This window comes from Pseudophryne corroboree, chromosome 8 (genome assembly GCF_028390025.1).
Source record: "Pseudophryne corroboree isolate aPseCor3 chromosome 8, aPseCor3.hap2, whole genome shotgun sequence".
Classification (NCBI taxonomy): domain Eukaryota; kingdom Metazoa; phylum Chordata; class Amphibia; order Anura; family Myobatrachidae; genus Pseudophryne; species Pseudophryne corroboree.
Genome location: NC_086451.1, coordinates 356,557,969 through 356,570,675, shown reverse-complemented (window position 1 = coordinate 356,570,675; position 12,707 = coordinate 356,557,969). Strand labels below are relative to the sequence as shown.

At 46.3% G+C, this 12,707-nt stretch overlaps 1 protein-coding gene across 3 annotated transcripts in view; it reads right to left on the bottom strand.

Moving 5' to 3' along the window:
* The window catches only part of LOC134949123 (fibronectin type-III domain-containing protein 3A-like), a 234,524-nt gene that overhangs the window by 22,662 nt on the left and 199,155 nt on the right, over window positions 1-12,707 (bottom strand). For all 3 annotated transcript variants that reach the window (XM_063937521.1, XM_063937520.1, XM_063937522.1), the window contains exons 21-24: window positions 10,332-10,481; window positions 9,953-10,236; window positions 6,187-6,399; window positions 5,621-5,787 (exon numbers count right to left, since the gene is read on the bottom strand). In XM_063937521.1, the coding sequence (XP_063793591.1) occupies window positions 5,621-5,787; window positions 6,187-6,399; window positions 9,953-10,236; window positions 10,332-10,481 (814 nt within the window). The remainder of the gene's footprint in view (window positions 1-5,620; window positions 5,788-6,186; window positions 6,400-9,952; window positions 10,237-10,331; window positions 10,482-12,707) is intronic.

Genomic DNA, 12,707 nt, shown 5'->3' with positions numbered 1-12,707 from the left:
GTAAATGGGGACATGCAGGTAAGCATCCTTGATGTCCAGGGATACCATGTAATCCCCCTCGTCCAGGCTTGCAATAACCGCCCTGAGCGATTCCATCTTGAACTTGAATTTTTTTATGTATGTGTTCAAGGATTTCAAATTTAAAATGGGTCTCACCGAACCGTCCGGTTTCGGTACCACAAACAGTGTGGAATAGTAACCCCGTCCTTGTTGAAGTAGGGGCACCTTGATTATCACCTGCTGGGAATACAGCTTGTGAATTGCCGCTAGCACAGCCTCCCTGTCTGAAGGAGTAATCGGCAAGGCAGATTTTAGGAACCGGTGGGGTGGAGACGCCTCAAATTCCAGTTTGTACCCTTGAGATACTATTTGCAGGATCCAGGGATCCACCTGTGAGCGAGTCCACTGATCGCTGAAATTTTTGAGGCGGCCCCCCACCGTACCTGGCTCCGCCTGTGGAGCCCCACCGTCATGCGGCGGATTTGGAAGAAGCGGGGGAGGACTTTTGCTCCTGGGAACCTGCTGTTTGTTGCAGCCTTTTTCCCCTACCTCTGCCTCTGGACAGAAAGGACCCGCCTTTTCCACGCCTGTTTTTCTGAGTCCGAAAGGACTGTACCTGATAAAACGGCGCCTTTTTAGGCTGTGAGGGAACATGGGGTAAAAATGCTGACTTCCCAGCAGTTGCTGTGGAAACTAGGTCCGAGAGACCATCCCCAAATAACTCCTCACCCTTATAAGGCAAAACTTCCATGTGCCTTTTTGAATCTGCATCCCCTGTCCACTGGCGAGTCCATAAGCCTCTCCTAGCAGAAATGGACAATGCACTTAATTTAGATGCCAGCCGGCAGATCTCCCTCTGTGCATCTCTCATGTATAAGACTTTTGTATGAGTCTTTTATATGCTCTATGGTTAGCAGAATAGTGTCCCTGTCTAGGGTGTCAATATTTTCTGACAGGGAATCTGACCACGCAGCGGCAGCACTGCACATCCATGCTGACGCAATAGCTGGTCTAAGTATAATGCCTGAGTGTGTATATACAGACTTCAGGATCGCCTCCTGCTTTCTATCAGCAGGTTCCTTTAGGGCGGCCGTATCCGGAGACGGTAGTGCCACCTTTTTAGACAAACGTGTGAGCGCTTTATCCACCCTAGGGGGTGTCTCCCAACGTGACCTATCCTCTGGCGGGAAAGGGAACGCCATTAGTAACTTCTTAGAGATTACCAATCTTTTATCAGGGAAAGCCCACGCTTCTTCACACACTTCATTTAATTCTTCTGATGGGGGAAAAACTACGGGTAGTTTTTTCTCCCCAAACATAATACCCTTTTTAGTGGTACCTGGGTTTATATCAGAAATTTGTAACACCTCTTTCATTGCTTCAATCATGCAACGAATGGCCTTAGTGGACATTAGACTAGACTCATCGTCGTCGACACAGGTGTCAGTATCCGTGTCGACATCCTCGTCTGCCATCTGAGGTAGCGGGCGTTTTAGAGCCCCCGATGGCCTTTGAGACGCCTGGACAGGCACGAGCTGAGAAGCCGGCTGTCCCGCATTTGGCATGTCGTCAAATTTTTTGTGTAAGGAGTCGACACGTGCACGCAATTCCTTCCATAAGTCCATCCACTCAGGTGTCTGCCCCGCAGGGGGTGACATCCCTTCTATAGGCATCTGCTCCGCCTCCACATCATTATCCTCATCAAACATGTCGACACAGCCGTACCGACACACCGCACACACACAGGGAATGCTCTAACAGAGGACAGGACCCACAAAAGCCCTTTGGGGAGACAGAGTGAGAGTATGCCAGCACACACCAGAGCGCTATATAATGCAGGGACTAACTGAATTATGTCCCCTATAGCTGCTGTTATATATATACTGCGCCTAAATTTAGTGCCCCCCCTCTTTTTTACCCTTTTCTGTAGTGTAGACTGCAGGGGAGAGCCAGGGAGCTTCCTTCCAGCGGAGCTGTGAGGGAGAAATGGCGCCAGTGTGCTGAAGGAGATAGCTCCGCCCCTTTATCGCAGACTTTTCTCCCGCTTTTTTATGGATTCTGGCAGGGGTAATTATCACATATATAGCCTCTGGGGCTATATATTGTGGTATTTTTGCCAGCCAAGGTGTTTTTATTGCTGCTCAGGGCGCCCCCCCCCCTAGCGCCCTGCACCCTCAGTGACCGGAGTGTGAAGTGTGTATGAGGAGCAATGGCGCACAGCTGCAGTGCTGTGCGCTACCTTGGTGAAGACTGATGTCTTCTGCCGCCGATTTTCCGGACCTCTTCTTGCTTCTGGCTCTGTAAGGGGGACGGCGGCGCGGCTCCGGGACCGAACACCAAGGCCAGTTCCATGCGGTCGATCCCTCTGGAGCTAATGGTGTCCAGTAGCCTAAGAAGCCCAAGCTAGCTGCAGGCAGGTAGGTTCGCTTCTTCTCCCCTTAGTCCCTCGCTGCAGTGAGCCTGTTGCCAGCAGGTCTCACTGTAAAATAAAAAACCTAATTATATACTTTCTTTTTAGAAGCTCAGGAGAGCCCCTAGTGTGCATCCAACCTCGGCCGGGCACAAAATCTAACTGAGGCTTGGAGGAGGGTCATAGTGGGAGGAGCCAGTGCACACCAGGTGACCTAAAAGCTTTCTTTAGTTGTGCCCAGTCTCCTGCGGAGCCGCTATTCCCCATGGTCCTTTCGGAGTTCCCAGCATCCATTAGGACGTCAGAGAAATATAGCAAACCACAGAACTCGTTAGTGAAAGGGTGATATAAGGACATGCATCCTGAATGTCCAGAAACATCATAAAGTCCCCAGGCTCCATAGCCAGGACAATACAGCGGAAGGTTTCCATATGAAGCCTGGGTACTCTGACAAACTCGTTGAGGATAGGTCGATGAAACCTGTTGGGTTTTTTAATCAAAAACAGGGTGGAATAGAAACCGGTTCCGCGTTGTGACCAAGGGATGGGTACTATCACTCCAGACTGCAGGACAGACTGAACAACCGCCTGGATGGCTGCAGCTTTGCCGGGGTCTGAAGGAGGACCTGTGCAGAAGAACTGATGAGGGGGTCACCTCTTGAACTAGACGGCGTACCCATAAGAGTACTTCTTGCACTCAGGCATCTGTAGTGGTCAGGCTCCAGACGTGTGTGAACTGAAGAAGACTGCATGTCATCCTGGGGTCTCCCAGGGGAAGGCCTGCCCTGTCAAGCAAAGGGTTTGTCATCAGGCTGGGAAGGAGAACGTCTTGTAGCCCATGCCTGTTTGGGCTTAGGTTTGGAAGACTTCAAGGAAGTTGTCTGAGGAAGGACTGACCTTCAGCTTTACCTTGTGGGCAAAAGGAGCGAAAGGAGGAGGAAGAGGTCTGAGTCCGCACAGCTAAGCCAGAGGGTGGGAAAGCCATCTTGGCAGCAGCCAGTACAGCCAAAATTTTGTCCAATTCTGCTCCAAACAGGATATCCCCTGTGAAAAGTAGGAATTCCAAAGCTTTCTTGGAATCCATGTCAGCTTTTTGCGAGCGGAGCTAGAGGATGCGGTGGGTGGCCACAGAGGTAACAGGCGCCAGAGAAGCCAGGAGACCAGCACCCAAAACAGTTTCTCCCAGATACAAGCCTGCCACCCTGATATGAGTGTTGCGAGACAAAATCTTGTATGAAGTGTCCAAAGAGAGACCTTCCTCCAAAGCATGAACCCAGTGCTCAATATCCTTGGCCACCCCAAGGCTGCGTCCAAGTTCCATAAGGTGGTCAGACTGAGTAAATTCATCTTTGAATACCTTTTGACACTTAAAGAGATGAGAATGTTTAGATTCGGGAGCAGGCTCCTAATCTACAATTTGAAGGATATATGTTACATCTCTTACCAAGGCAGATACGTCCAATGGGCCAATAGGGGCTGCCGTTCCTCCTTCCCTGAGGGAGATTCAGATTAACATCAGCACCCTCTTCCTCGCTAGAGACTGCCTCTGATTCAGTATGTGTAGATTGAGATGTGGGGACAGTACACCTGGTGGACTTAGAGGGCAAGGGCCCATTGCCCTGTAACATCTGTTTGAAGCTGTGGAGGTCTGTGCAAGGCTTTGTACAGAGGTAGAAAGCAAATCCACCCAGAAGGGAGGTGGGGCTGGGACAGGCGTAGTCTGGAGCATCGGAATCAGAGGATGCACCTGCTGAGGGAAACGCATAGGGGGTGTAGTTGGCTATCTGACCCAATAACTGTAAGAAAGAAGCTCATGGGGGTTCTTGCACAGGGGCTGGTGGTGCAGGATGGGGAGATGCATAACAGGCAGTACACAAATCATCCTGTACAATGGGGGTAATTCTGAGTTGATCGCAGCAGGAATTTTGTTAGCAGTTGGGCAAAACCATGTGCACTGCAGGGGAGGCAGATATAACATTTGCAGAGAGAGTTAGATTTGGGTGGGTTATTTCGTTTCTGTGCAGGGTAAATACTGGCTGCTTTATTTTTACACTGCAATTTAGATTGCAGATTGAACACACCACACCCAAATCTAACTCTCTCTGCACATGTTATATCTGCCTCCCCTGCAGTGCACATGGTTTTGCCCAACTGCTAACAAAGTTCCTGCTGCGATCAACTCAGAATTACCCCCAAAGTCATGAGGAGATAAACCAGCAGAACAGGACCTATATGAGACTAACAGAGATGCCTCAGCCTCTTTATGCCCTTTCACAGACATAGCTGCAAGGGAATGCATGCACACAATATGGCAACAGAGAATGTGCAACCAAACAATACGGTGACGAACTACAGCAACTCTGAGAGCAGTGAAGAGTGTAGCAGCCCAGGGTAAAAGGGAAGAAATAGAAAGGATATGTACATCCTGACAGCTGGAGTAGTAACAAGAGCAGAAAGCAGCGCTAGCATAAATCATAGACAATGCAGAATACAATTTAGAATACACTGCAGCTATCACTAAATCAACTACACAGCATCAGTAGCTGGTAGCATACTAGTGCTGTATAACCTGGCTCCTTGGAGTGGTATACAGGGAGACTGGACCCAGCGTTCGGAGACCTGTAGCTGCACATAGTGAAAATGGCTGCCTGAGGTCTCTGATGGGGAGGGTAGAGAGGAAGCAGCTCAGTGGTAGGAAGACTGCAGTGAATGGTGTTGAGCTGAGGGGGAAAGGCCACAGGCAAAGTGCTGGCCTCTCCATGTTGGCATTACCCACCAGGTACTTTGGCCCCATCAAATATTGCTTGTGCCAGTAAATAGCCCTGGTGGTCTAGTGGAGTCCCTGGCTCACCAGTGTCCACACAAGCGTCCTTCGGTCTGTCTCCCATGAGCAGAGGATGGACCACATAGAAGACATGGGTTCCCACGACCAGGAACCCGCCTAACCTGTCCCCTTGTTGCAGTCTTGGGGTCCCCAGAGTGCGCAGTGCAGGTGTTTGGTGCCCAGTCCTAACCACCACTTACACCCCATTGTCTCCCCTGTGGAGCCTATGGAACCCAAAGAAGTAATTTAAAAAAAAATAAAACATTCTAAAAAGTATGGAGGCTACTGTAAATGTTGTATCAACTTGTAGCTTTAGGAGAGTACCGGAAGCTTTTGTCCAAGCGACAGCTTTTCAATGCAAAAAACACAACACACACTAACACTTACCTTTTAATGCCGCAGGCAGAGATTTGGTTGTAGCAAAACTGTAAACTTCGGAAAACAGACCTTCCCCTGCTTCATTATATGCCTGGATTCTGAAGTTGTACGTAGTCGATTCATTCAGCCTTTGTACCTTGTATGTATGGCACGGCCCATTGTAGATTGTAAAAAACCTACACCAAAGGAAACAGTAGAATAAAAAAATGTTCACAATAATAAAGCTATTGATAAAATTTTTTTACTGAACTGACTAGATCTATCAGCCATGACACCAATGTCTCTGGATGAAGATGATCGGGACTCTGACAACTTAAGTGTTAAAGGCAAAACTCCAACATACAGAAAGTAATAAATAGCTATAACAAAATCAGACCTGACCGGAACATTACTAGATTAATTTTCTCTTGTTCTCTTTGTCCATTAACTGAGAATATGACTGATGCCTGGTAATGCGAGTCTGGTAAACACTAACCATTTACACGTATCAAGCTAATGGACAACTAACATACAAGAGGCCATATGAATGGTCCATTTATCACTCATAATGCATTCCCTGTCACTGGCAAACTCACCTGCTGAGCTTATCCTCCATTTGCAGATTGTACAGTGATGTTTCTGTGGCCAGCGCTTTGCTGGATCCGTCCCCCCACTTCAGCTTAAGGCTCTGGTGACTGAAAACCACACATTCCAGATGGGGAGGATTGGGAGGTGGTGGTTTTGTTTTGGCTTTAATAGATGGGCTGAAAGGACCTGTTCCTAAGCTGTTTATCGCCTGAATTCGTATCCTAGAAAAAGAAATGAGAAACACTGAAATGTACGGTTATATAAACCACACCTTGGCAAATTAAAGGCAGCAATTTACGGAAGATAAAAACCAGAAAGCAACGGTTTTTCTATAGACCAGAGATCATTTGAGAGCTATTCCCTATAAGAAGAGGAAATTGTGATACATGATGAACAAAAAAATGGGGGTCAATGCAAATTAACATGCCCTGTTTTCTCCGCATTAATAGACATCTTGCTTTTCTTCAGAATGTCTTAGCGCAGAGATGTATTAAGAAAGGAGTTACAGTATCTCACCTCTCTGGGATTCCTGGTCTGCCTGTATTGCACCAGCCTAGTTCTAATTTTATATGGGTATGGGTCATAAAATCTACACGTAAGGATCATAAGGTCTAATCATTAGGTCGATCACTACTAGACGACATGCATTAGATCAACAGGGTCAAAAGGTCGACACATGAAAAGGGCGACCTGACAAAAGATCAACAGTAGGAAAGGTTGACAGGATCAAAAGGTCGACACATGAAATGGTTGGCATCACAAAAAGTTGATGCAAAAAAGGTCGACATGGCATTTTTAAGGTTTTTTGTGAAGTTTTCGCCGTCAAAGCACGTGGAATCCAAATTAGTGTACCGATTCGCTAGCCATGCTGCGGGCAAGGTTTCTATTCCCAATCGTAGTCTACGTGGATTGGAAAATATGAAAGAGTTGACCTTTTACATGTTGACCCATTGTTCATGTCGACCATTAGTGGTCGACCTAGAGCCCGGATACCCTTTATACATAATGGCTCCCAGCTGTGAACGTAGGAGAATTTGAAAAACCTGAATATCTCATTACAGCGCTTGCAAGAGTATGCCTGGCGGTGGTACTGGTAAGCTTAGCTACGTGCTATGTGTCAGTGGGTATACAATGAAACGCTCAGCTTTTTGTTGCTTAGTACACTAAGTGCCCATTATGCTTCACCTCCATAGCTAACTACGGCAGTGAAGGTAGAGCTATTAACAGAAGACAGGTGCCGCTAGAGCTTGTTTGTGTTCTCTTCCCTATGATAACTTCTCCCAGAGCTCTCCCGTCAGTTATCAGAAATTTGATTTGAATTTGATAAGGATCTCAGGGTGGAATTCAATTGTTTTATGATGTGCACTAATTCAATTGTTGCAGACAGCATTAATTACTGTGCTTGTGGCACTCAAATAGGCAGGGTTTAGCAGCATAAAACGGCTAAACCGGACTCAAAAAATGGTTTGGGCACCCAGACCACAGACTTTTCACACATTTCTGCTCGCCACCTCAGGTGCCTGCAAGCGGAAATGTGTACATCTGCGGCATGCGCATCTGAATCAAGCAACAATTGAATTGCTCCGTGTGGGTGCCCATTACTAACAACCCCACAAGAACAAAAGAATCACCCCCCCCCCCCCTCCCCCCCCCCTCCTCCTCAAATACAATAGCTTGGGACACAGGCACTATAAGAGAGGAGGGAGCCCGTGTACAGGCTGTGATTGGGCCGCCTCCTCTCCAGCGGTGCACTGGGTGCAGGAGACTGGCTTTGTGCCAGTGTTTACTGCACGTGCACAGGTCTAAGGGTGTGTACACACGGTGAGATCCCTGCTATGTTCGATTTTGACTATGCGATTTCCCTTGAACTCCCCCAGAGCCCAGATAGCACAGATAGGACAGATTTTGACTATCTGTACATGAGATTTTGTCTACGTACGATGTTGACTAAGTGCCAATTTTGACTATACTTTGTACTAGATAGTACACTAGATAGTCAAGATTGACTTGCCTGCACAGTCTATCTAGCCTTACGATACCGACCCCACGGGAGCACGCAACGGGATCTAATCTGTATCGCAAGCTGCCTAGCACCATGAGATCTGCACTAACTTTTCATAATCTCACAGATTTATCTCACCGTGTGTACACACCCTAAGGGAACATGGCACCTGCCCCACGTGCCCAGGAATATCTCTATGCGCAAATCAGTGATATTTGCAGCTCTGCAGCCAGTGCAGTGCCGGGCCGATGAAGTGGTGAGTATAATTAAATGGGTGTAAGCTGTGCGGTGTGTGGGTCCCTTGGAACCAGGGGGCCGTGTGCACCGCACAACTTTCACCCATTATAGATACGCCAGGTGCTTGGGGCATAGGCCATTGGCAAACTATGTGCATAAACTCGAGGCAGGGTGACATCACATCGATGAGACGGAGCACCAGCTCCCTCTATGTTTACTTATTTAGTAACAGTTTCTTATATAGTGCAGAAAATTCCGTTGCGCTTTACAATTGGAAACAGTGATAAAACAAAACTGAGTAATAACAGACAGTCAGAGGTAGGAAGGCCCCAGGGCAGGACATGGCTTGCAGACCACAATATGGACTCAATGCTTTCTTTAGCAATGAGCCCAAGGTACTATGCAGTAAAGAAAAACAATACCATACTTTAGAACCCTGTTGATAAGGCCTTGTTAAAAAAAAAAAAAGAAATGCCAAATTGAGGTTGCAGTCCCTTAAAAGAGAAAAAACTAAGGTTTATACTGTGATGTTGTACAGCTGCCAACTTATGATTAAAAGGTAAACAATTATGACCAGGATAAGTTAGTAAACATGCAGTGGAAAAACAGAGGGCACACTAGCTTTAATTAAGCCAACCACTCTCAAATATCTTTAATTGCATCAATGGAAAATTTGCTATATTGATAAAGACCCATTAATAAACAGGGGGACTCTCAGCACGGATAGGTAAAAAATATATACACACACACACACACACACACACACACACACACACACACACACACACACACACACACACACACACACACACACACACACACACACTAGCTGGAATACCCTCACAGTGTTTGTTCCCAGCTTGTAAGTCATATGTGTACCAAGTTTGTTGTAAATTGGTCTAGGCATTCGGGAGTTATGCTGTCTCCTGAAATACTCTGTGCTGCTGTCCCACCCCTAGGGGTGTAACGCCTATAGAGTTTGTTCCCAGATTGTAAGTCAGATGTGTACCAAGTTTGGTGTAATTGCTCCAAGCCTTCCAGTTATGGTGTCTGCTGACATACTCTGTGCTGCTGTCCCACTCCTAGGGGTGCTATGGGTGTCTGACCCCCACAGTGTTTGTTCCCAGAGTGTAAGTCATATGTGTACCAAGTTTATTATAAATTGCTGCAGGCATTCCAGAGTTATGCTGTCTGCTGAAATACTCAGTGCTGCTGTCTCACCCCTAGGGGTGCTAGGGGGGTCTCCCCCTCACCCCCAGTGTTTGTTCCCAGATTGTAAGGCATATGTGTACCAATTTTTGAGCACATTGCTCCAGCAATTCCGGAGTTCTACTGTCTCCTGATATACTCTGTGCTGCTGTACACCCCCTGGGGGTGCTAGGGATTTCTAATTGTTTTAGTCGCCTCAGCCGTGTTTTAATACGCTCGTATGTCAAATTTCACGATCTTCGCCTGTAAACTGTGGATTTTTGTAGAAAGGCAGAAGGACAAATTTTTGCTTTTATATAGTATATACTGTATATATTTAGCATTACCTGTAAGTGCGGTCAGGGACCAGATTGGTGAGGACACAACTTGTGACACAATCCACTGTTATTTGATGCTTCTCTCCATACTCTATGGTGTATCCAGTGATCTCTGACCCATTACAGCATGGCTCCATCCACTGGAGAGCAAGGCACTCTGACGGTGAGAGTAAAGGAGTGTCCAGGAGCTCCTCATCAACAATCTGTAGCAAAGATACAGCAGCAGGAACAGACGCCGGCGTTGTAATGACTGCAGTGTCTCCAAACAGCCCAATCCCAGCCATGTTAACAGCCTGTAAAACATAATCGTCATCAAGTGATTCATTCATGAAGTCAACAACATATCCAGGAAATACCACCTTTCAAATTCTCAGATTATTGAACCCACCTGAACTCGGCAGTAATATGTGGTTGCTGGTGTAAGTCCCTTGATTTCATAGCTTGAAGAAGAACCACTATAAATGACTTGCATACACCCTTCCATCCGGCCCCACTCTAACCGGTACTCTGTAATCTCCGCTCCATTACAACCAGGTACCTGCATACGGAACAATAAAATAATAATTGGCTAAAATTATTAATTGTATGTAAGAATTTCAACAAAAACAAAATAGATCAATACATGGCAATCACAGTAGTGACCAAAGTAATTCACCAAAATGTAACTAGGAAAGTATGTAACAAAGGCAATGATGAGTCCAAGTAATATTCACTATTTGCAGTAGGGGGACACAGACGGGTTCAGTATGATTTACCGATGGACACAATACCGACAGTCATAATCCCACCAGCCATTGACCTACAGTCAAACTACAGACACGGTCAAAATACCGACATTCATTATGCAGACATGTCAAAATACCGACGTGAGTTTTTCAAGGGGGGGGGGGGGGGGGTGGGTGTCAATGTCGACATGGACACCATCTAAGGGTTCCACGTCCCTGTGCATGCTTCGGGCACAGCAGCTTGCTGTATTCAGCTCACTATTATATTCCCACTCCAGGTCCACTGGGATGATAAAGTATGAACAATCTGTTTCTGGCAAAAAAATTCCTTGAAAACGCATGTCGGCATTTCAAATGTCAGTATTCTGACTATGTTGGTATTTTGAACATGTCGGCATAATAAATGTTGGTATTTTGACCATGTCGGTATTTTGACTGTCGGAATAATGACTGTTTGTATTGTGTCCGTTGGTAGATCAACTGCTACCCACACAGACAAAATGTATCTGCCAAAGCCTCTCAATGGGATTGAAGGCAAGTAATAGCTACCTCCAGGACTTTGAAAAGAATTTTGTGAGTAAGACAAGGTGGCCCCGCTTAAGGCCACTATCTTGGAGAAAGCAACAGGACTGCGCTACTTTCTGTTGTTATTAAGCACCCTGCAGTGCTTTCTGCGCACTTTTCTTTCCTCTCACCGGTGACCACAGGCATCCAGAGCGCTTCTCGGAAAACAGGGCAACTCTAGTCAGCCTTTCCAGCCATGACCAAGTAGTTGGCCAGGAAATTAATACTGGAAATAATGCAGAGAGCATTAAGACTTCTTATACTAGGAAGCCAAGGGTCCTCTTTCCTGGCAGCTGTGCCCGGGCACAGACATGTGCATGAGTCTTCCATGTCAGGAGTGGGTGGGATAAAGCGGGTGGAACATAGCATCATCCCATTCTTTCAGCTAGAGAAAAGACCGTCCCTCAATATGCTACATCTACTAGGAGATAGCAGAGGAACAAAGGGCCTAATTCACAGTTGATCGCAGCAGCAGTTGGGCAAAACCATGTGCACTGCAGGGGGGGGCAGATATAACATGTGCAGAGAGTTAGATTTGGGTGGGGTATGTTCAAACTGAAATCTAAATTGCAGTGTAAAAATAAAGCAGCCAGTATTAACCCTGCACAGCAACAAAATAACCCACCCAAATCTAACTCTCTCTGCAAATGTTATATCTGGCCCACCTGCAGTGCACATGGTTTTGCTCAACTGCTAACAAATATGCTGCTGCGATCAACTCAGAATTACCACCAGTTTCGTAAGCGAGAGGAAGAATGCATTTATTTTATCCAGCTTTCTGTCATCATCTGTGTCATCCTATCGCAGATGGAGGAAAACAGCGAATGGGATCAATTAACCCAAACTATTTTCAGCCTGTGGGCTCCTGCCTTACTACACTGGGCAAATCAGCAACCACAAATCCCCCCCGCACAGATGATCGCTATCTCATCAGGCAACAGCTGACTGGGAGGATCTGCTGAGCGACATCTTTAAGCAATTTCAACTGTCTAATCCCATGAGAGAGAATATGAATCAGGAATTGCTCTTTTCAGCAAGCCACTTCCCAGCTATAGAAATATGAGAGACACCGTGACTTCAAAATATTTCTGCGCTGAGTTTTTCCTACTGCAGCGGAAAGTATAATCTGACCCTAGGATTGGGTCATCCTTCTGTGTAGGCTGAACGTAAGGAGTTGTGTCTGCTCCTTGACGAAATCCCCAATGAGATAACAGTAGTTACCAGATAATGCTCCCAAAAGCTATTTTTACAGTGTGAGGACATAAAAGATAACGTAAGCAAAATACAGAGGGGTGATCGCTACATGCAGAGACGCCTTAATAGAAAAGGGGTTTTGTCCTACTCCATTATTCTACAGTCATTGCTAAACTTTTACATTAGACCAATACAAAAAGGAAAAAACTAAAATGGTATGGAATGCAAATAAAAGAATGAAGCCATCAGACAACAGGTGAGGTCTTAAGAAAACATATCTT